The sequence below is a fragment of the Micropterus dolomieu genome, linkage group LG03, assembly GCF_021292245.1.
Source record: "Micropterus dolomieu isolate WLL.071019.BEF.003 ecotype Adirondacks linkage group LG03, ASM2129224v1, whole genome shotgun sequence".
Classification (NCBI taxonomy): Eukaryota; Metazoa; Chordata; class Actinopteri; order Centrarchiformes; family Centrarchidae; genus Micropterus; species Micropterus dolomieu.
In genome coordinates this window covers 14838862-14863720 of record NC_060152.1, presented here as the reverse complement: position 1 = coordinate 14863720, position 24859 = coordinate 14838862, and the positions used below count along the sequence as shown (strand labels likewise).

At 41.2% G+C, this 24859-nt stretch overlaps 1 protein-coding gene and 1 long non-coding RNA gene across 3 annotated transcripts; one reads left to right on the top strand and one right to left on the bottom strand.

Annotated features, from left to right (window-relative positions):
• Positions 1 to 618: 618 nt before the first annotated feature.
• On the top strand, positions 619 to 14652 carry tars2 (threonyl-tRNA synthetase 2, mitochondrial). Its single transcript, XM_046044825.1, has 18 exons — positions 619 to 1165; positions 1951 to 2126; positions 2210 to 2324; positions 6120 to 6241; positions 6610 to 6718; positions 7083 to 7147; positions 7243 to 7321; positions 7902 to 8048; positions 8288 to 8386; positions 9816 to 9985; positions 10075 to 10237; positions 10789 to 10926; positions 11435 to 11512; positions 12695 to 12795; positions 13713 to 13814; positions 13914 to 13986; positions 14131 to 14245; positions 14381 to 14652. Exons 1-18 carry the CDS (start codon positions 1082 to 1084, stop codon positions 14521 to 14523), a joined length of 2079 nt encoding a protein of 692 aa, XP_045900781.1. The 5' UTR covers positions 619 to 1081; the 3' UTR covers positions 14524 to 14652.
• A 5-nt stretch (positions 14653 to 14657) lies between these two features.
• On the bottom strand, positions 14658 to 23852 carry LOC123968227. 2 transcript variants are annotated; one of them, XR_006824417.1, is made up of 3 exons: positions 23147 to 23852; positions 20178 to 20319; positions 14658 to 14694 (listed from the first exon to the last, which is right to left on the bottom strand). It is a non-coding gene; the product is annotated as an uncharacterized LOC123968227 (long non-coding RNA). The 2 variants fall into 2 exon arrangements; XR_006824418.1 differs by having other exon boundaries at positions 23150 to 23852.
• Positions 23853 to 24859: the final 1007 nt, after the last annotated feature.

Genomic DNA, 24859 nt, shown 5'->3' with positions numbered 1-24859 from the left:
AGATTTGGCCAGTGATATCAATAATTATGGACCTTGTTCTTTTAGAAAGTACTGTAGCTCCCCCAAGTGGCAGGTCAGTGGTACTTAAGGCTCGTACGTCTTGAGGCAGGTACATCCAAGTCTACATTATGTACTTCAGTACTACTGTTGGCCAATTCTAAATGGTAAAACCAAAATATATTCACGACCCTGGTCAGAATGAACTGAGTTGTCCATTCACTTGTTTGACTTTGTCATAGCAGTCAACCTGAAGGTCATTGCTTGACAAGACAAAGATGACTGCATTCAGATGTTAATAAGGTTAACATTTAAACACTTTTTACATTGCGTCTTTGTATATTAGTTTCCACGGGGTAGTCTTTAAAGTGTGTCTATTATTTGAAGAGTAGCTACAGCGAAGCTTGTTTTCGTGAGGGTTATATTAATTGCATCAAGTTAGATTTTCTTACTTTACTTACAGATGTAAATGTCACTTAAGCTTCGGACTAACTAATAGGATATAATGCAGCTGCAGTTACTGCTGACGGCTCTTAAAGCAAAGTGCGCAGCTCCATTATGGAGCACATCCACTCCGTTGCTGCCGGTGTCGTAACGCTGTAGGTCGGTGTCTCTCTGTGTGTCGAAACTCTGGGTTGCACACCAGAGGTTCACTGAACTGCAGGCGCAGTTTAGCTGATCTCGTGCTGTGATGGATGGGCTTGTTTTGTGCTTCACGTGTCACCAACTCCCTACTCCCTAGTATGAACTGTTTTGTTTAAATTTCATCATATCTTTAATCCTGTCTGAAATGCCTGACCTGAGTGTGCATGACTTTAGGTGTTAACATCAATATATTACTTACTAGCCCTCTATAATATCTGCAGCTGTACCGTGTGTGTAGCACCTGTGTGGACGCGCAGTCTTGTGTGGATACTCGGGAGCGCGCACGTTGCTCTAACGCAGCGTCATATATTCCGCCCCTGACGTAACCGCTGCTGCCCTAATCCGTGCTTCCGGTTTGTTATGGCCGCTCGCACTGGAGGGTTACAGTAATGTGGGATACTTGGAAATGACCGCGTGTGTTTAGACAGGTGTGTTTAGGATGGCGGTGACACAGCTGTTTCGACTGGTGATCTGTCGGTTGGCAGCTCGTGCGGTACTTCGCGCGCACAGGAGGTACAGCAAGGTGCGCAGGCTTGTCATTAGCGCAGTAACATTACAGCTAACGTTAGCCTCAGTACAATGTGAGTCTGTACAGAGGTGCAGCTGCTGTTGTTGTTGCTTATGAGATGTGGGAAGCTGTTTTTATGCTGTAATAACCAAACTACCTAGTTAAGTATCTAGTTAAACCTTATTTCTCTCTTTTTAATATCAGTGTTTTCTGTTATATAGGACAAGCTTTAGCACTTAGTTTTTGGATAGACAGCAGTATGTGAAGAATTGAATATACACTACAGTGTTATATATGAGTGACATGAACCCAACCATGTCCTCTACTTCTCCGTGCTCTCTCTCATGTGGTCATGTTGCTTAAGTCACAATATTCTTGACCAAATCCCTTCAAATTGATATTTTGGGGTAATGCTTTCAGAATTTCATCTGGTGAGAATAAAATCATCAATCTAATGTTTAGGCATTTTATCTATACATTCATTAATTACTTTTTTCATTCGTTTAACAGTAATTTAACTTAAGAGTGTGGTATCATTTACCATTAAGCAGAGGAAAAGACTACAAGCTTTATCACATTATTTCATCACAATATTAATCAGCATCAGCATACATTCAGTCACCAGTTTATTTAAAATGTATGCAGCGTAATACAACAGCCTAGCAGTAATGCCTTCATTCATGATGGTTATAATGCTGTGTGTGTGTGTGTGTGTGTGTGTTGCTGTTAAATTGGATTGCACTGCTGTCACCCTCTCATCCTTTCACCCCTTTTAACCTTTATCTACATCTTTCCTTCAGGTGTGCCCAGCTTTATCTGAGCGACTGCGAGTTTTTGAGACTCTCAGGGAGAAACAAGGCAATAAGAAGAGAGTTGAAGCTACAGAAGCACCCCTCAGCATCCGTCTGGCTGACGGCCGGGCAATAAAGGGAACAGCTGGTGTCACAACACCTCTCTTTGTTGCTCAGAGTGTCCGGTAAATACTTACTGCGTACAGAAATGTTTTCTCTTATTGATTTTGTTCATACAATAACAGGGTTATTGAATCTCTCCTTGCAGTCTGAAAGGAGCACTGGTCAGTAAGGTGAATGGGGAGTTGTGGGAGCTTGGACGTCCCCTAGAGGCAGACTGCGAACTACAACTTCTTGGGTTTAACACAGTTGAGGGTAGACAGGTAATCAGTTCTGTTTTTTTTAAATGATTCTTTTATGTTCTTTCCATTTGTCTAAAATGTACTGAGATTGTGTCATACTCACATATCCTTTAGGGTGGATCTTATAATTCTAAAATCTATTTTCACACCTTGAGGTCATGGAAGGAAGAATTGGTAGAATGAAACATAAGTCTGTAAAAGACAAAACTGAAGGCAAGGCAAGTTCATATGTATAGCATATTTCATCACCAAGGCAATTCAAAGTGCTTTACATAAAACATAAAAGCAACATAGTGAAAAATGGGGGGAAAAAAACACATTAAAATATAATTTTTGAAAGGGTGAAATAGAAATTAAAAACAGGATAAAATTAATTTAAAGAGTTGCATAGGAAATTAAAACGAGACAGTAAGTCACAGTGCAGTGTACAATATTAATCTACAGCCTTAAATTTGATTTAATTAAAGGCAGTGGTAAAAAGTCTTCAGATTTAAAAGAACTACATAAAAACTGAACACTGCTTCTCCTCATTTAGTTTTGGGGACAGAAAGCAGACCTGTCCCAGATGACCTGAGAGGTCTGGATGGTTCATAACGAAGCAACAGCAGTATTTTGAAATCAATTCTTTGACAGACAAGAAGCCAGTGTAAAGACCTCAGAACTGGAGAGATGCGATCCACTTGTTTGGTCTTAGTGAGGACTCAAGCAGCAGCGTTCTGAATCAGCTCCAGCTGTCTGATGGATTTTTTAGGAGATAAATGCATGGACAAGTTTTTCCAGGTCTCGCTGAGACATAAGTCCTTTAATCATTGAAATATTCTTCAGATGATAGTAGGCTGACTTTGTAATTGTCTTAATGTGGCTGCTTAAATTCAGGTCTGAGTCCATGACTGCACCAAGATTTCTGGCTTGGTTTGTGGTTCTTAACATTGCCGATTGAAGCTGAGCACTGACTTTCAATTGTTCTTCCTTGGCTCCAAAAACAATAACTTCAGTTTTATCTTTGTTTAATTGAAGAAAATTCTGGTATGCTCGGCGCTTGTATGGGGTCATAGTTCCCTGGTGACATGGTTATGTAAATTTGTGTGTCATCTGCATAATTATGGTAACATATTTTGTTGTTTTTCATAATCTGAGCCAATGGAAGCATGTAAATGTTTAACAAAAGAGATCCCAGAATGGAGCCTTGGGGAACTCCACATGTCATTTTTGTTAGTTCAGATGTGGGATTACCTATAGACACAAAGTAGTCCCTGTCCTTTAAGTAGGATTCAAACCAGTTTAGTACTGTGCCAGAAAGTCCAACCCAGTTTTCAAGTCTGTGTAGTAATATGTTGTGGTCGACCGTGTCGAATGCAGCACTGAGATCCACTAATACTAAGACTGAAATTCTGCCACGCTCAGTGTTTAAATGGATGTCATTGAAGACCTTAACAAGAGCCGTCTCAGTGATGTGGTGTGGTCGAAATCCTGACTAGAAGACATCAAAACAGTTATTTAGTGCACTAGAAAGCTCTAAGCTTTTTCATTGATTTTACTCAAAAAATAGGATATTTGATATGGGCCTACAATTGCTCATGAGTGACCTGTCTAGAGTTTTTCTTTCTCAGGGCCTGTGGGAAGAAACCTGAGAGAAGAGACATGTAATAAATTTGTATAAGATCTGAGGCCATACGATCAGAAACATTTGTAATAAACCTGTTGGCAGAATATCAAGGCAGCAGGACGAGGATTTGAGATGTTGTATTATGTTTTTATGGTTAATAGAATCAAATTGTCTCATGCTGCTTGAATTGTTTTTAAGTGGACACAGGGACAACACATATGCTGTTACTGGCATGGAGGCACTGATTGCTTGTGTAATTGTATGAATTTTGTCTGTGAAGAAGGAGGCAAATTCATTGGGCTACAGACACAGGAGGGTTGGTTAGCCTGTCGACAGTAGCAAACAGGGCACGTGCATTATCATTGTTTTTGGTGATGATGTCAGAGAATCAGGACCGCCTTGCATTTCTCAGTTCTAAGTTATAAATGCGAAGTCTCTCTTTATAGACGTCATAATGAACCTGGACATTTGTTTTCCGCCACCTGCGTTCAGCTTTTCGACGCTCTCTTTTTTGAGTTCTAACCAGCGTGGCATTTCTACATGGAGATCTTCTCTTACCAGAAACCACCTTAACCTTTGCTGGTGCAATGGCATCAATAACATTTGTAATTTTAGAACTGAAATTATCTATAAGCTCATTCGCAGAGACCCGTGAGAGGGCGGGTGTTGAGGAGAAAGCCTCAATAAACTTTTCACTAGTGTTTTCAGTGATATGCCGTTTTGTGATTACTTCTGTTTGTACATTTGTGTGCACGCAGATAGCACTCTCAAAGAAAACACAGGAATGATCAGAGAGAGCAACATCAGTCACCACAACCTTGAAAATGTTCAGACCCTTGGAGGTGCAGCGTGTGCCCCATATTGTGTGTGGGCTCCGTCACATGTTGGGTCAGTCCATAATTATCAAGAACACAACACAGTTCTTTAGTCCCTCTGTCTTGGAGGTTGTCAGCATGGATGCTGAAATCACCAACAGTAACTACACAGTCAAAGTCATCAAAAAAGGTTGCACAGTATTTAAGGGGCCTGTAGATATTTAGAATAGCTTGAGAAGAGGAATTCAGCTGAAGAGCCACTTATTCAAAATTTTCATAAGACCTTTTTACTTTGGAGTGAGTCATTAAACAAAATGTCAACTCCACCTCCTCTCTTACGCACTCTAGCTTTGCTCATAAAACTGTTGGGAGGGGTAGATCCAATAAGGACAGCTGCACTGTTATCTTGGTCTAACCAAGTTTCAGTTAAAAACATGAAATTAAGATTGTGCATGATTATAAAATCATTGATTTAAAAATGTTTTTCCTGCCAAAGATCTAATGTTTAATAAAGTAAAATTTGCAGGATATGTTGAGTGCTTCCTGTTAACACATTCACCATTCTTTTTCTGTTACCTATTAAGACAGGAATTGAAAAGAAAAAGAATTAGTAGGGCTGACCCCGAATAGTCGAAGATTCGATGCTTCGATGGGCAGAGCCTGATGCGAGTGTCAATCTTGCAGTTAAAGCTTTGCAGCGAAACAAGGATCATGGCGATATGGGGGTGCTCAACATCTGATTTTACAGAGAACTACCAGGTTTCTCCCAATAAGTTATAATATTCATTTCAACGTTTAATGCTGTAATAAACATGTAAAAAGAAAAACTTTCAATAAATGTTTTTAAAGTGCGTGAATAAATCTAAAATTGTAATCCTAAACCTGGATCATCAGTCAGCATGTGTAGACGTAGCGTGTATGTTTGTAGTGGCAGAGGAGGAGCACTTGCTGAAGAGACGGAGCACCGGTGTGTTGTGCCGAGTTGTCCGCGCCGCGTGGGACTTTAGGATAATTTATCACCGTTGATTAACCACAAAAAGACTATTATATCGTTTTTAAATAGCCGGCTACTTGAAATAGACCCCCGATGAACTGCGACGTGCATGCAGTTGTCGGCAGCACAGCATGGACTCAAAACTCTGCACAAGACCGGTGAATGGCAGGCGAGAGAGAGGGAGAGGGGGGGGTCAACAATAAGACTCAGTTTAGTTGGAAATTTACAGTATAAGTTGAATGAATAGAGACTGCAGCTCTGCAGCTTCTCAAGATTAAAGCGGAGCCACCATGTGTCCAGGTTGGTTAGTCAAGATCCCCATTCCCAATCCAGAAGGACTGTTCAAAAAATGCCCTTGATCTCTACACCCACCCTGCTCTGTACCACCTTCCCTTTCTTAGGCAGCATGGAGGACAGGGGCGTGTGTCCTGGGCGGAGTGTTGGAGAAGGTATTTGGTGCCGAAGTGTGCAGAGAAGGAGCGTCGGAGCTCGGATTTTACTGTGACCACCTGCTGGACAACAGGTGAGATATTCATGTAACTGTCTCTGTGCAGTCTGTTGCTTGGTTGTAGCCCTAATAATGCAGTCTGTCAAAATACCATCTGGCCTTGTGTGGAATACTCACATTTGTGCTTTAACAATCACTTACCAGCACAAAAAACAAATTATATAAGTGCTGATGTAAGTCTAAATAAAAAATAATTATGCTGTGCTGCTATAATTACCCCTTCTACCTTACAGGCATTATTAAAACAATCTATACGTCCCTGACCTCTTTTCCTTCCCCATAATCATTTAATAGCTGGTGCTTCTTTCCTCAGACACTGCTAATCTTGCTGCCGCAGATTCTTATGCTTCTGATTTACCTGAATCTGTCCTCCCCACACACAGTGCCCTGTCTCTCAGTGATGTAGAGGAGAGGTGTAAACAGGCTGCAGCCCTCAAACTTCCTCTGTCCAAACTGGAGCTGAATACAGAAGAGGTCCAAGAGCTCTTCCAGGTCAGCAGTACCAATGTCTCAACAACAATACACCACCAATAGTAATGCATTACAATTATATAGCGCTTTATCTTACATAGTCAAGGTCTTCAGGGCCGATGTCTAGCACCCACCTTGACTTGCCATATCAGGAACAGCACACATGTAACTAACAATTGTTTGCATTACATTGTCAGCTTGTGAGTGTTTATAGGTGTCTTTGATAACATGGGGGAGTAGGAGTGGCTCCTGTTTATGGCGTGCCAGTGATATATCCACTGTCCCAGTGTTTACTTACTAAGGTCAGGCCCCTTCTCATTGTCTTGCTGTCCATACTGTAGATATGTGAATTTTCTGTGTGTTTTGTGGGATGTTCTTCTTATAGAACAGCAAACTGAGACTGCAGCTTGTTGGGGAGCAGATGAATGGCCCTACCATTACAGTATACAGGCATGTATTAATGCACGCACGCACGCACTTGATACGTACCAGTGCTAGTGTCTTTAAACACCAAAAGATTAAACCATCCTTTTTTTGGGATTCAGGTGTGGGGACAGCATAGCGGTCTGCAACAGCCCCCTCCTCCCACACACTGGCCTCCTCAAAGTCTTCAAGATGCTCCAGGTGTGTGTGCGTGTGTAATTGTTCTGTCCTCTGCTTTCCACCTTTGTGGTTTTGTGTTCCCTTTCTGTTCTCTCCTCATGTCTCTCTTGACGTTTTTTTATTGCACAACTGCTCCCATATTTGCCTCGTACATTACCCATTTGATCCATTTTAGTTTTTTAAACAAAAGCGATACAAGCAATACCATTTAAGGAATTTTGTTTCAATTATAATCAAAGATTGTGGGTTAACACCTAATCAGTAAAATTGTGTTTTATTTGGACTCATTTGGCACTGTCTGTCCTGTGGGACACATGTTGGAATTTCTCTCGTTTATTGATCCAGAGGAGGGAGGAGTTTCCATACTGGGCTGTCACTGGGCAGAATGGGATTCCATAGCAGCTGGGCCGGAAATATCAGCAGCAGGATGTTGTGTTTGTCAGAAGCCAGATTCCTGTTCTCAGCCCTTACAAACACCGCCATCCATCAGACGTGCTGTCAGACATCCTCTTCTGGCTGACCGTCACTCTTTGTTTGCTCATCATTTTCTCTCACACTCTTCTCCCCAACCTCTCCTCACTCTGTATCTGTAACATCCCAGCTGTCGCCTGTCACCCTGGCCAATCAGACAGAGTCCTCGGGTTTGATGCGCCTTCTGGGTGTGGCCTTTCCAGGTGAGAAGGACAAGGAGGAGTGGGAGAGGGAGCAGGAGGAGGCAAGGAGGAGAGACCACAGACGCATCGGGACGGTAAGATGATATCTAAATGAAAAATATTAATTATTATTAATTAATTATAATAATAAAAGGCAGATGGTTAAATAAGTGCTTTTGGTGGTGATGGAGCAGTGGATAAGACCCCTAGTTGCTCCAGAGGCGTGAGACCTCTGACATGTATAGCAATTGTAAGTCGCTTTAGATAAAAGCGTCAGCTAAATGAATAAATGTAAATGCTTTTGGTTAATAAATGCTATGTTTTTTTTGCATAGGACCAGGAGTTGTTCTTCTTTAATGACGTGAGTCCAGGCAGTTGCTTTTTCCTGCCTAAAGGAGCCCACATCTACAACACCCTCACTGACTTCATTAAGGTGAACTGACTATGTGTTAATGAACTGACTGTAGACTTTATTTTATATAAGAACATTTTGTAAGAAAACTATGTGCATAATTACTTGAAAAAAGGCATATTTGCAGTTTCAAAAAAATCACAAGCACCAGGTAGGTTTGTCAGGAAACTACTATGACAAGTAAATACCAGCAGATTGCTCAGTTGCTAAAGCTTGAAACTAAAACATGCCTCTTGTTTTTTGGTGCAACTCCTCTCTTATATATCCTAAATATCAGGGTTTGTAGAACTATCCCATTTGATATTCTCATGTACACACTACAGATCACAGCCTCATTAATGACTGAAGATTCAATTCAATTTTATTTATATAGCGCAAGTTCATAACAGACTTATCTCATTGCATTTTTCATATAAAGCAGGTCTAGACTGTACTCTTTATTATATTATTGACCGAGACCCAACAGTTCCCACCATGAGCAGGTACTCTGTGACAGTGGCAAGGAAGAACTCCATTTTAACAGGCAAAAATCTTGAGCAGAACTTCGACTCTGTTCGATGGGTACAACATTTTTAATTATTTTTTTGTTTTATGTATGTTACACAGAAAAGATTTAAGGTAGAACTAGAAAAACATGGAAGCCCAAACAGAAACACCACTCTGGTGGCCACACAGACAAGTCTGTTTATACTTATCACTGGCAGAGAGAGCTTACAAATGATGAAATAGTAGTATACTAATGAAGTATACTATAAGAAAGACCAAACCAATGATCCTGGATAAACCGCCATATGCTGTCAGTGGAAATGGATTAACATGTGTCATCTGTCATTGCTCCAAACTTGAGTTTAACACAGGTCTGTTATTGCTTACCTTGCTTGTGTAAAAGGGTGAACACAGATTTCCGTAATATAGAGTTACAATAGAATGACTGTGGTATTACTGTGTAACCCAATAGATTGTATAATGATTGGCCACCTCAGCTTGTGAATTGTTGCTTTAATTTGAATAAAATAACAAAGAAAAAGAAACCCAAATTGTTATAACTTAGCCCTTCAGCCTCTGTCATATAAAATAACCAGTGTTGGTACTGCAGCAACCACTTAAAATGAACTGAAACTTTATAACCTTATTCAGAACTGCTTATGCAAGTAAAACTGAAATGTGCAAACAGGTAGGAAATCAAAAAATGCTTAGTTTTCTTCCTTATGTTAAAAATGTATAATGTAATATTGTCCGTGTTAACATCACTCACACACAAACACGTACATACATACATTAACATTACAATAAATGTGCTGTGTTGATTGTATCCTGGGGGATGCACATGTTCACATGAGCCGTCAGGATATTGCTCTTGTTAGCCTTCAATTACTGTACTGTTGTGACAGTCTCACCCTGGACTGCACTCATTGTCACACACACATCCTTCCTTCCTGACGTCTTGTAGAGTGAATACCGAAGACGAGGCTTCACTGAGGTTGTGACCCCAACTCTGTACAGCACTGCATTATGGGAGCGCTCAGGCCACTGGGAGCACTACAGCGAGAACATGTTCACTGTGACTTCAGAGGGCGCTCAGACCTACGCTCTCAAACCCATGAACTGTCCTGCGCACTGGTGAAGACACACACACACATCCCTGTATTCTTGTGTCTTCACAGCAGGCGCTGCTTAGTCTCTATGAACTCTCCCTCCTTTTTGTTTAGCCTTATGTTTGAGCAGCGTGTCCGCTCGTGGAGGGAGCTTCCCATGCGATGGGCTGACTTCGGGGCGCTGCACCGCAACGAGCTCTCTGGAGCACTGGGAGGTCTCACTCGAGTTCGAAGGTTCTGCCAGGATGACGCTCACATCTTCTGCACGCCTGAGCAGGTGAACGTAACAGATATAAACATGCATACAATGTTGCAGATTTTCCTTTTCTAGACCACCGCACACTTCTTAAGATGCTATAAGTGGGGTATAAACTGTGAATGGGACACATGTTGAACCATATTACAGTGATTAGATGGGCTGTACAAATAACCCCTGAGACATTCCAGTAGGCCTTAGCCTGGATGAATGAAGGTCTTTGTCCTGTTCAAACATTACACCTCCATATGTGCATCTCTGTGGCTGCACAGTCTGTGTAATCCTGAACCCCCTACATAGCACCATAGTGATTGCGCTCCTTTAGTCTTTCTGTTTGCTTCCTGTTAATTGACAGAGATCGTAGTCACATGATAATCATCACTCGGTTAGCTTCTGAAATACTAATTAAATCTCTGGAGGTCTCTGGGCTTTGCAGTAAATACATTATCAGATTTCTTTTTTCTTTTCCCACCCTGGCTGGAAAATAAAGTCCACTGGCTTAGTCTCATTATTTACATTACAATGTCCTCTTGTTGCCCTTGTTTTCAACTTTTTTCATTCTTTCTTTCCAGCTGCAAGAAGAGATTGTGGCATGTTTGGACTTTGTGAGGCGAGTGTATCAAGTGTTTGGGTTTTCCTTCCACTGCCTCCTGTCTACACGTCCTACGACATGCCTAGGGGATCCTGAACAGTGGGATAATGCCGAGCAGGTAAACACACACGCATACACACACGCATTCACACACACTTTATCACATTGTGGTATGCCAGAATCATATGTAGTCTTAGACAGGCCCAGCTGTTCAAATGCACTGTAAGCTGGATCCAGCTATAAAAAAAACTTTAAACAAAAATGACACGGTGTAGTGATATCCACTTAACCAGTCACTTACACAAGTGGTACTTTCCAGTGGAGAAATGATCCGTGTTGGGCTGCTCAGTAGATGTATATCTTTAAATCCCCACGGGCGCCTTTTAAATAGGCACAGCGGCAATTTAACCTGATTCAACTGAGTATTATTGAACATTATGGTTCGAAGCTCCCACAGCTCCTTCACTCACTCACTCACACATACACCCACAGAAGAGCCGACATGACGGCCATAATGTGCATTAATGTACAGCACTTACATTATCTACTATGCCTACTTACCTACTGTGTGTGTGTGTGTGTGTGTGTGTGTGTGTGTGTGTGTGTGTGTGTGTGCGTGCGTGCAGCAGTTGGAGAGGAGTCTACAGCAGTTTGGTGAACGCTGGGAGCTGAACCCAGGAGACGGAGCCTTCTACGGACCAAAGGTCAGTGGGAAGGGCAATATATGTGGTAAAGGAAACTGATTTTCACACACAAGTGTAACTATTGTTCATCATTGTGTCTGTAACAGCAGGCAAAACATGTTGGGAGCATCCACTCACTTTATTCACTTTCAGTTTTGCTATTTATGCTAAAAGGCACTTTAAAGGAATAGATCGACATTTTGGGAAATACACTTATTCGATTTCTGGCAGAGAGTTGGATGAAACGATCAATACCACGTGTCTGTATGTTACATATGAAGCTATGGCCTGCAGTCTGTTGCTGGCACAAAAAGTACTTATAAAACTTACTAATTAAAAATCAATAAATGGCATATAACGTGTTAGTGCGCTTTAGAGATGCTGTCAGGTGGACGTTGTTACCTTTTAGCGCTAGCCAGGCTAGCCACTCTTTATGCTAAGCTAAGGTAATTGACTGCTGACTGTAACCTGAAGGTGGTATCAATCCTCACGTGTAATTCTCAGGAAGAAAACACATTTTGCAGCACATGTTTAAGAATTATTAAAAATAGTGAGTAGATTTAATGATTCCCAATCAAATGTTTCATGTTATCTAACTGATTCTTCTAGGATCAGTTAATTGGTGTTACTGCACAGATTAGAGAGTGACACAGACGTCTTTGTTTTCCTTCCTGGCTCTGCAAAGAGCACTAAATGATTCAGTTCACATTGTCCTAGACCACAGGAACAGTAATAAAAACAGAAATGTGACAGTTATTCATAGAAAATTTATAGCCACGTGCTTTAAGAAAATATATAAAGTGGCTTGACTTGAGAATGACCTTGGTTTTCTTTGAGGCATTTCATTTTCACTTTTACAAGAAGTCAGTAAACATCAAGAGGAAGTCAGCTTCAGGCAGACGTTACATGATGGAGCTCACTTAGAGGCACAGAGAGCGGAGGCAGGTCAAGTCAGGTTGGGGCTAGATACACAAACACTCTCAACGAAACAAACAAAACATTCCTCCCAGCCATCTAGCAAAGGTGTGTTAACCACAATTAGCTAGATTATCTTCTCTTGGAAACCTACTCATAACCATGCCTGTCTTCAAAAATGCAATTTGCCCCCAGCAGCGCCTGTAGCACCGAGCTCTGAACTTGTATATTTTGGCTGGGTTAGACAAGTGAATGCTAATGTGAACACACCTACGTGTTTCACCACAGATTGACATCCAGATCAAAGATGCCATTGGCAGACAACACCAGTGTGCCACAATCCAGTTGGATTTCCAGCTGCCAATCAGATTTGACCTTCTGTATGTCGGGTGAGTCCTAGATTTCTGCATTTGGCTCTCAGTCTCTTAACATTCCTACATCTGTAGTGATTTACGTACGTGATCTGCACGTTGGCACTTTTAAAACATGTTTGATAAACCCACATGCTTGCTGCAGTGTCCTGGAATTGCTCAAGTTAAAATGGCAGAAATCTTAACTTCATATGGAGCTAATTTGATCATGAAGGATTAGTCCTTTTATTGAATTTAAGTTCAGGCTCTCTGTTTTTTCCCATGAACCTCTTTTTGTCTCTTATTAGCCTGCCTTACTTTGCTCATGGTGTCCTTCTACATCAAAGTGTTTTTGACCATTTAGGAGTGAATAAGGATAAAGTCCTCCATCACAGATTGTGTAACTTTATATTGAATCACTGATATTTGTTGCAATGTAGCACATTTTCAGGAAAAGCAATTAAGACACCATTTATGCATACAATAACCAAACAGGATTGTCTGTTTTTGGTTAATCCAGCAAATACTTTAAAGAGCAAGGTACTTTATCACATTACTGCACTGAACAGTCCTGCCCATTGATTTGCAACATAACCTAATAATCTCAGATATTTAAGGATAGCTGCCTACGTGAAAAAGAAATGTACATTCATACAATACAGGTACAGAATATACCTCAGACTATTGAGACTTTTAAAAAAGGACTAAAAACATTTCTTTTTAGCAGAACATATGAGTTTTAATTAACCCTGCAAGCTGTTGCATTATCTATTTGTATTTTATATTGATGTTTTTACCTTGCTTTTATGATCTTAACTGTAGCACTTTGAAATTTGCTTCAACTGTAAAGTGCACTACAAAATTTTTTATTATTATTATTACACCTTCTGACATTAAGTAACCATCATAAAACCCAACCCTCACTCCCTTTGTTTTGTCTTTTTCCTTTCGCTCAGTCAAGATGGACAGTTGCACAGGCCAGTGATGATCCACAGAGCAGTGCTGGGATCACTGGAGAGAATGATCGCTATACTGGCTGAAAACTTTGGAGGAAAATGGTGAGAAGATATTAATTTTCATGTGGAGTCAGATGCATTTAATCAGGCTGAAGAGATTCTGCAGAAGTACCCTAACCTCTCTCTTATTACCTCACCAAGGCCTCTGTGGTTGTCCCCAGCGCAGGTCATGGTGATACCTGTGGGGGGCAACAGTGAGTCGTACAGCAAACAGGTCAGTCTATGATGAAGCTTTCCTTGTGCAGACCAAGTGTACTTTCTTTCAAACTTTGTTCTTCTTGTCATTATTAATTTGCTCATTGACGTGAGAAGCTCAGTACCGATACAATCTTAAAAGAAGTGCCTCTCTTCTGTTAAGGTTGTCCGGCAGTTCCGTGAAGCTGGCTTCATGGCTGATTTTAATGATGATCAGGGAGCAACCTTAAATAAGAAGATTCGCTCTGCTCAGCTGGCCCAGTACAACTACATATTTGGTAAAGATTAATAATAGATACTTATTATACTAAAGCCTGTCTGTTAAGTTGACTACACAATCCCTAACTCCCTGCTCATTGCTGTTGAGGTCACCATACCTGTTTATGACATTTTGTTTTTGTGTTTTTGTCCAGTGGTGGGGGATAAGGAGAGTGAGAGTGGAACAGTGAATGTGAGGAGCAGGGGAGGTAAACAGCTGGGGAGGAGGCCGACAGACGAGGTGCTGACATCCCTCACGCAGCTACGAGACAGCAGGAGCAACGTAGACGAGTTTTGATGAGACGGTTCTGTAGATAATGAGTCACAGATGTAATAAATGTTTGTTTTACATGTTCAAGCTGTTATACTTTGGCTTAGTCTAAAGAGGTGGCTGCTTCAATTTGTAATAAAAGTATATAAAAGATTACTTACTTGTTGATTTGTCCATTAATGGCATGCGCCGATAAATCTGTGTCCAAAAAAGTGCAGAGAAGAGATTTAAGGTTATTTTAAGATCACTATCGGTCTAATACCAGCATTACTCGACTGCAGTTGCAATTTGTTCACTCAAGTCCATTAAATATGCGAACCTCCCGCTTACGTAAGTCTGTGTCAAGATATCCAAATAGAAAAGCAGGCATACCTTTAAAAGACTGGAAGAAAGGGAGGATGCGGAGGGGGTTTGACTAAAATAGGAGAGGGAGCAGCAGTGTCAGGGCTGTCTGTTTTCATGTGTGTTTAGTGGAAACAGCCGAGTCAAGGTAAAGGTCAAAAGGATTGGAAGTTTTTCCTTTTTTAATGAGAGAGGGCAGCAGGATGGAAAAGACATCAGTCACAACAGTGACACAGAGAGCGAGGGAAAGTATAAACCGAGTCAACTGGACAAAAGGCAATGGCTTCAACAAAGCTGGTTGTGAAACAAGTAGAGTTGTTTGTGTGTTTAGTTCTTCCGGAGATCATTTAGTAGGCAAGAAAGGGGAGGCGGGTTCATGATGAAGCCTCTACTATAAGTCAGACAAGTCGGATTGAAAAAATGGCTTAATCAAGCTCAGATGCATTAACAAAGTCAATGAATTCTGCGTTTCAAACCCACAGATGTAATAGGGAGCTTCTGTATTGAAGACATGTTGCTAAATACTCCTGTTTCTTGACCAGCTATGTGGGAATCACAGAAGGCCTTATAGGAGACCTGAGGCTCAACAGTACCTTTTTAGATATCTGAGATTTCTGCTGGCGCACTCATATAATGGAGGTGAATGAAATTTCATTTGATGTGCTCAGTGTTGAAAACTTAGTTAAACTAAGACTAAGAGTCTACAGCCTTGCTGGAGGCTCCCTGAGACACTATTTACACACAGCAGGGCTTTCACATGCATGCTAACATGCTGATGTTAAAAGGAATAATGTTTACTATTTTCACCTTCTTCAGCATGTTAACAAGCTAGTACTTGCTAATTGTCACTAAACACAAAGCACAGCTGAGTACTTGATGTACACATGACCTGATGGTGATGTTAGATGAAAATGAGAGGAGGCCAAAGGGTTTGCAATTTATCCTAAGGGGAGATATATGTCTGTACCAAATGTAATGGCAATGCATTTATAGGTTGTTGAGATATTTCACTTTGAACTAAAAATGTCCTCCTGCTGTTGGTGTCAGTAAGATTGATCCTCTTGGGGTCATAAATGGTTGTACAAAATGTCATGGCAATTCGTAGTCCAATAGTTTTTAAGATATTTCAGTCAGGATAAAAGCTGTGGGCCAACCAACATTGCTAGGGTGACATTCCCAGGAGCCATGTCGCTAGTGTAGCTAAATATTGAACATTGAACAGTGTCCCTGTTACTCGTATTAATCCAGACACCTCACTGAACAGAAATTTCATAACACAAGCACATGCAGGCAAAACCAAACATATCTGCATGGCTAGAAAAAAAGGTTTTTGGGAATTTAAGTGAATTAACTCTTTAAGCCTGCATCCTCCCTTGAGGAAAAAAAGAGTTCACTCTCACTGATTTATTCTTAATATCATTCCTTGTTAGTGAATATATTAAGCACTCCTTGTTGCAAACTTTGCTGTCGGCTTTGTGAAAAATGTGGCCCAGCCACCGGCCAGCATTTCACAGTAGTTGCGTAGTGATGACACAGACCATTAGCTCCGGTAAACACTGAAATCTTTACTTAATAGATAACAATATCAGACTCCCTTTGCCCTCCTCACTTCCCCACTACTCCCACCCCCTACTATCTTTGCTTACGCACACGCACACGCACGCACACACACACACACACACACACACACAAAGCAATCCTTCATTCAACTGGTGGAGTCGTACGGAGTTCATAGGAAATTATTTTTAGCTAAAGGGGTGTACCGAAAAAGAAAGCTGCTGTGGGGACAGTATAAAAAAAGCTTTTTGCTACTCTATATAGTGAGACAATAAAGAGAATCATTCAGGGAGGCACAGATGGATATCTACAGCAGTAATATAAGAGAGAAGCCCTCATGGGAAAACTATAAAGAACTGTCTATCTATTAAAAGTTAAAAGCCCTGAAAATGTTTTTTCTCAATCAGCTTCTTGCTGGGAGTGATGGGGTTGTACATGAGCTCACCCTTTACTCCTGAGGTTACAATAGTTTTGCTTATTTCACATTAGAAATTTCTATATTTACTTTTTTCTCTGTGTTCTTCTCTCTGGTTTGTGGGTGGGAAAAGATCATGTCACATACTTCCATGCACCAATCAGGATTTAGGTACATTTGAATCAGAATCTGATGGCAGTTGGTTGGTTACTGTCAATTAGGGCTGTAATTATTATCTCCGCCAGGTGAAAGCCTGGAGGGCATCATGCGTTTGGTCGTGTCGGCATGTGTGTATCTGTCCGCAGCTAATTCCGCATACTACTGGACCCATTAGCCTAATATTTTGCACATCTAAGATGCTCATGGACCTCTGTAGTTTCGGTAAATCACAATTTTTGCTGAGATTTTGGCCTGATATATGAGAAGAATAGATCCTCTTTTTGGTTATCTTCGCCACCATCTTGACTGTAAGGAAGCCCTGAGGGACATTTGATTTAGAGTTAACTCTTTCTTTGTTTGGGAGGGAGGCAGGGAGGGGTTTTATTTTGTGTGGTGTTTTACAACAAAGTGTTTTAAATAAAATTTAATTGGGAAGTTTGGACTTATCGTCCTGCTCATTGTTTTCTTATTAAGTTTATACAGTTACACAAACCTAGGATGCTCTACACTATCATAACACCATTCTATGTATCTTAAAGAAAACTGGGAACATACAAAACAACTGTATAGATCTCTATAACAAACCCTACACTTTACTATACTATAACAAAAAGTTCTCTTCATTCTAGTACTCTCATGCATACACATTGGACACACTGCATGCTCTGAACTCCCTGTTCCCCACTCACATGGCCCCAGGCACCTTGTATTATGATAGATTATTACTTGTATTATTTGACTGATTGTTGCAGTCCTGCTGTTGAAAGCATCTGATCTAAACACACCCACACCGTCCTGACGAAGGAGATTCATAGCATTTTATTAATGTTAATCCTAAAGATCCTTTTTAACTTTGATTTTTGCATATGTAATCATGAATATCTAGAGATATCATGCTTAAGACTGGAAGTTTGATCCTAATAGAAAAGCATTTTGGGAGCCCAACAGAGGCTGTAAAGTGACATATTTTGAGATCACTGTTGTCCTGGAAGTCCAGTTTTCCTGGAGGGAGGCAGAGTGACGGTGACCCAGGCGGGGGGAAGGCAGAGCCAAACAGGCTGGCCGGAGGAAGATAAACTGGCAGCCCTGTATTGTTCTCCCTCTATCACTGAGAAACTGTCAGCCTGACTGATTGAAGGCTGAACCTCCCAAAATAGGCCCTGCGAGGCCAGGCTGCCTTTCCCTTCCACCCTGTTATAAATAACCCCCCCTGTGTGTGTGTGTGTGTGTTGATGCATTTTATGTGTGTTTTAGAGTAGGGGCAAGAAAGAAAAAGAGTGTGTGAGCAGAGAGAGAGAAATGTGATCATTGCCAAGGTGGCCTTAGAAAGTGAAGCCACTGAAAACAATAACAGGAGGTATGTGGGGCTCAGAGCCAAACAGTGACATGGACCCAGCGGTTAAGACCCTGCGCTGACGTTAGCACACACACAGATTTTCTTTAACATGCTAATAGTTTAGTCACTCTCCCTCCAATAATCAGCCTCCAGGATTCCAATTCTTCTCTGCCTTTTGTGTTTAAGTGGGTCGTGTTTGGATAGGGGCCTGAAAATTACCACCTGAGGGAATATCACTAGATCATTTGGACTGTTTACTCTGTTCAACAGGTGTGCCGGGTGTAAATGTTTTTCGTATATATGCAAATATATGACAGCAGTGCAGCATGAGCACACTCACAAAAAAACCAAAACACAGATCTATGCATCTGGGTAGGGACTCATTTGCATGTTTAAAGCACCAAGCAACAATCAAGCAAAACAAAACAAAAATATTTTAAAAGGAAACAAACGCAGAATAAAGTTAGTCAGAAAGCTTTCTCCATCGACCCCAAAAACCTCAGCCCACCCGCGCTGCCTGGCCTAACATGCTCAGCTCCTATTCCCTCTCGCCAAGTCCCTGTCTGTCTCTCTCCTTTCCTTTCCCCTCACTCTTCTGGGTCCAGTAAGTCCTCTCAGCCCAGCCCGAGCTCTCAGTTTATACAAAGAGTTTTTGGGCATGTAGGTCCTTATTTGATCTGGCTGCTCTCTCAATCCGTCAGACGGTCTCCACTTTTAATCCACGGGTGTGCAGTTTACATACTTTGATTTAGATGTGTGCTTGCACTTGGCATTAGATTCATTTAAAAGTAATAGATGTGCCTGCATGCACACATCCATGCTGAGCTGGTGACTGTGCCAGGCCGGGGGAGTCACACTCACAAAGACACACAGATAACTCATAACACAGCACAGTAGTGTACAGTCTCTGTCTGGCCTCAGTCTGCTCCCAAGTATGTCTGCTATGCTCAACACACTGCTGACCTGATTTCCTATCATCAGAGCGGGATACCTAGAGAGAAGAGAGAGCAGACAGAGACGCTTTCTTCAATCAGGAGCCTCTGTGTGAAAGAGGCATTTGGTTTATTGTTCTAGCCAACCTGTTGAATCTCTCTCAGAAAGGGAGGAGTTTATGGGTTCAGGGGAAAGTCAGAGGTCATGTTGGCCAAGTTAGACGCGAGGAGAATAAATCAACACCTTTGTAAACTTATAGATATTTACATTTACCATTCTCATCCTGCAGTAACTCACTGTGAAATGTTTTTTTTATAAGCGGGAGCGAAGAAAGGAAGGCTCGGGAGGCAAGCATCAGTTTTGAATTTGCTTGCATGACTTTGTGCCAACCCACGTGGAAGACGCCCATGCTCTGATATCCCATACTGCTGCATGTGTTGTTTGAATCTTGCAGGGCGCAAAAGAGCCAAGGCAGACTCAAGAAATAATGGGGCAGTAAAGAGAAAATGACAGAAAACTGGAGGGAGGGTCATAAATCCAGACTCAAAGACTTCCAATATGCAAGTTAACTGTATAAAACTTACAAGTGGTAGCTGCAACAGTTGATTCAGTTTTGCTTTTGTTTACAAAAAACATTTTGGATGTGATATTTACTGGAAAGTTTCAAGCATGTACCTCTATCACTGCTCAGTCATGGACTAAATATTAGATTATTTGCAAACCAGAAGTTATTAAAGATAACAGTTATTGTAGGAAGTTGACTCAAGTTGATTTGTGAAGTTGTTTTTGTAATGAAGTTAATCAGTAGATCAAACAATTGCTTCTTTTCCAACTATGCTGTAACTGTAATTGAAGCCACTGTGTTAACCTGTTCATTCAGAAATTCAGCCCTGCATGTTCTGCTGTGCATGTAGTATATCCAGTGCATGTTGTACAAACCTTCAGTCCCTTTCCTCATCTCAGTATGCTGTGCAGAAACAAGTGCAGCCTTGGGGAGTAAGAGGGAGGAGAAGCTGACCTCAGACCGTGACCTCAGGTTGTTTTCAGGATTCCTACTTGTGGAGGGTGCTGTAACTTAAACCTGGGTGAGGGAAGGAGAGACAGACCAGTCAGTTCATACAAGGCTAAAGGAGGGGAGGGTGACAGAGTATGCGGCCAAATCCTTGACGTAGATGTGGCTCAGGGCATGTTTGAAATGTTGTAGGGTTTTATCATGCAACTCATACTTGCTCACATGATTGATGTATAATTATTTCTTTTCAATATCTTTGAACTTAAGTATGTGTGGTAGAGAGTCTGTTTGTAGTTGCATAACTGTCTTTACAGAAAAACCAGCTTGACCAGCTGTGTGTGTGTGTGTGTGTGTGTTTTAGTACAGAATGCATCTGGCATCAAAGACATTATATTTATATTACAGATACCTTGCAGATAGATAAACAAGAACATTACTTAAAGAGAATGTAACTAAATTTGATGGCCTTGTCAGTTAAAGGATTAGTCCAACATTTTGGGGAAATACGATTATTTGCTTGTTTATTGAGATTTAGATGAGAAGATTGATACTCTCATATTTGTCCATTAGATAATGTCCTAAAACCAGCAGACAGTTAGCTTATCTTATTTAGAAATGGGGAAAAGGCTAGCCTAGCTCTTTCTTCTTAAGCTCACAAATTAAGACGCATCTCGTTTGATTAAGCTGTCCAAAAAGTGTAAAACTGACAAGGTGTGGCTTCATGGTGGGTTATTACAGACATGAATGGTATCAACCTTCTCATCTAACTTTTATCAAGAAAACAAACCAGCGTAGCTCCCAAAATGTTGAAGTATTATGTTGAACAATATTTTTTCTGTATGCAGAAATGAAGCATATTCTCTGAATTATGAATAATTTTTTCTTTACTCTTCCAGAAGTTGTAATAGAGAGCAAGTTTCACATAGTGTTCAGACCTCAGATAATATTTAGGGAGAATTGTTTCTATTGAGGTTGGATTACAATTCAAGCAAGCCAGTCCACTGCCCCAGGGCCCCTGGGCATTTGGGGCCCTGCACTCCCCAAATTTACTATGTATCATTTGCTATTCAGTAATTTGATTAAATGCAAATTTGTGTGGGAATATGCACTATTCAGCCACAGTATCGACTGAACTGATAGGGGCCTCTCTCAGAGTCCTGCATTATTATCCAGTCTTGCATCTCTGTTGTGTAGAGATTCGGGCCCCTTTCACACAACAGTTGGTATTTTTCTGCCCTGGGTATGCCGCACGATTTTTACTATTATAGGTATATAGATAGAAAGGAGCTATTGATTTGCTTTGTTATTTTTTTTAACTAATGAATATAAAGCTAGAATAAAGGCCCTATAAGACGTTAAAGGGGCACTCCACTGATTTTGCACGTAACGTTCAGTTTACTTGTCATGAGAAGAACCATTCAGCCTACCCTGTGGCTCTGACGGGAGTTAAAGGCAACTGATCAGGTCTGTTTTTAACAGAAAGCCTGTGTTACAAACTGAAGGTGTGGAGTTTATGGAAGTGCAACACTAAATCACCAGAGTACTCGTTTCAACAGAGCCTTAGAGAACTGTTTTCTCTATTTTCTTCAGCAGGCCAGTCTAGCTTTCCAGCTTTCCCTAGCAGTATAATTGCTGGTAATAATTCTAAGTATAGTGTACGTGGCGAAAGGAATAATACCTTATTTCTCATTCAAGCCTGTTGCCTTTTTTCATATATGTAAATAAAGTCTATTCTGCAATTTTAAGCCACCGTAGTGCTGTGGCTTTAAGGATGGCAATGTCCACCACTTTGGTCCAGACTGAAATAACTCAACAAACTGGGTGCACCATGAAAGCCATGACGTTTTGTACATACATGGTCCCCGGACAATGAATGTTAGTGACTTTGGTGATTCCCTGACTTTTACTTTAGCACCGCCATGAGGGTGATACGTGTGTTTTTATGTGAAATGTCAATGACAGCTATTGGATGGATTGCCGTCATGACTATAAATTGGTGGTTCGCGGAGAATGAAGTTTACAGACTTTCATCTAGCGCCACCAGCAGCTAGTGTTGTAGTCAAGACCAAGACCAGAGTTTATCGAGACCGAGACAAGACCAAGAGTTTAAGGGGCTGAGACCAAGTCGAGACCAAGACCAGTTCCCCACATTACATGACACATAATAAAATAAAAACATCCACATTCCCATTAAAACACCCACATACAAACAGTAATAGCTGAAATCAACATAAGCATCTTTACTCAACACTCCTTTTCCATGTTTGCCATCGCAGGGAGGGGTGACAGTCATTAACGGTAACACATTTTTAATTAGGGTTATTGGTTGGATTTAAAGCAATACGTTTTACATCCAATCAAAGGATGTTAAATCAGACAATGCAAAAGCAATTTATTGATATTCCCAAAGTTATGGTCTTGAAATATAATCCCGAGTCCTTAATGTCCGAGACCGAGACAAGGCCGAGTACAAATGCTGTCGAGTCCAAGACGAGACCAAGGCCATACAAGTCTCAAGTACTACAACACTACCAGCAGCTTGACATTTGTAGTTCGGAGTGAAATATCACAAAAACTGTTGGATGGATTACCATGCAATTTGTTGAGATTCATGGTCTTTGTGAACTTTGTCCAACACTTTGGTTTATCCATTTAACAGTTTTTGTTTTCTTTACAATACAGCCTCATGGAGCCACTAGCGTGGCTGTAGACTCTTAAGTTAAACAGAACTTCTATCCATCAATATTGCACAGTAAACTAAAAGTAACGACCAAGAGCTCCATGATTGAACAAGACAGGAATTCATCAACAGCAGCAGGTAATTGAAATGTAAGCTATGATACAATTCACAGTAGTCTTTATATCCAATCGACCGTAAATATACTGAAGCGCTTACTACCCAGCTGAGTCGTTCCGCTGTATCTCTTGTGGCCCAGTGCCTCCTGTGCCAACCATGACTGCACTGTGCCAAGCCATACCATACATGCCCGTTCACACAGACATAAATCCTGTTGCTTGTTCTTGTTATGTGTACATATGTGGACCAGTGGCTTCTCTGAATGGGCAACAATTGCTCTTTGTGCGATAATTGGACCAAGGTTATTTCAGCTGTTTCGTCAGCCAATTAGGGTCCAACTGAGCCGACCTCTCTCTCCTGCTCATGTCCTTGTCTCACCAGTGGCCACTGTAACTCCTCATTAGAGCTATCCACCCGTCGATCCTCTTATCTCCCTCTTTTAGCCGTTTTTAACCCTAAGTTTTGCTTTTGTTTTTATTCTCATCCATAATGATCTTCCCGCCTGAGGTTTAACAATGACCTATGCTTACAATTTCACAGAAATTAACTTCAAACTAATATGCTTTTAGTGAAAAAGTATCCCTCTTGGTTCTCCCAGCCACATCCACATCAGAATGTAAAGATGTCCACCGTTTTCTCCTTTGGCTCTCTGCGTCCTTTTTTGAACAAACACGCCCTGCTTTGATCCAGACCCTGGCACAGGATTGGTGGAATGGAGCAAATATTGACTCCATCTGAGCCAGACAAATCACTCCCCCTTCCTGCGTTCATTTTCTTTCACTCTCCTTTACACTTGCTCAGTTCCCGTCTAATCTGCCATTACCGCTTTCTCTCATATTCCCTTTCATCCCCTTTCTGCCGCTGCCTTTCTTTTCACTCCCTTTGTGTCCTCGTCTGTCAGCCTCTCTCTCCTCTCTGCTCGAGGCTTCTCAGGCTGTCTTTACTGTTGGATCAGGACTCTCCTCCTCCTCCTCCTCCTCCTCTCAGCTGAGTTAGGCGCCTTCACAGAAATCAAGTCATGGCTTTCTCTATCTCACTGTAAAGCTCACACTGTCCAAATGAATATGTGTCACCTTCAGTGTGCTGTATGTTCAACTACATGCTACGCCTTAAGCTTGGAACATACTTTTGCATCGGTGAGTCTTCAAACATGCACAGACAAAGTGTGAAGACATTCGCAAAGGCATGTGCCAGCGTACTTTCATGTAATGTTCTTATGTGCTGCACATTTACAAAAACATACAACACAAAAACAGAAAAATCTGTAAAGAGACAACTCTTTTCAACCTAAATTTGCAAATAATCCTTTCACCTTTCGGGTCTTTCTTTTGCTTCCATGTTAACACAACTGCTGGAGAACCAGCCAGTCAATGCATGCTTGATGCGCTTGATTACAGATATGGATTCTGTGTCCTTGAGATTTTACAGGTGTGCATGCCAGCTCTGGTGTGAGCTATAGTTTCACCACAAGACTGAAGCTGAAGTTAAGCTTCTGCAAAGATGCATGTAAATGTCAAAACCTCCTCAGAAGTACAGATGTCTGTACCAAAATATGTGCCAATACCTCCAGTAGATGTTGACACATTTTCCTGGATATGTGAAAACTTTGACCTGGTGGTAGCGCCAGAGGTAAAATTCAGGGAATTACCAAAGTCATTAGCATCCATCCTCTGGGGACCATGAGTGTCCCAAATCATGACTGTACCATTCATGACAATACATAAAAAAGTAATTTCACTAAAAAACGAAAATGTCAAACTGCTGGTGGCGGGGATCATCAAAGTAGTTTATATACGAGATGTTTCAGTCTGA

Coding starts and splice junctions, on each gene's coding strand:
- tars2 (XM_046044825.1), top strand. CDS start 1,082: ATGGCGGTGACACAGCTGTTTCGACTGGTGATCTGTCGGTTGGCAGCT. Junction 7,148..7,242: donor CCTACCATTACAGTATACAG/GCATGTATTAAT, acceptor TTTGGGATTCAG/GTGTGGGGACAGCATAGCGG. Junction 7,322..7,901: donor AAGTCTTCAAGATGCTCCAG/GTGTGTGTGCGT, acceptor GTAACATCCCAG/CTGTCGCCTGTCACCCTGGC.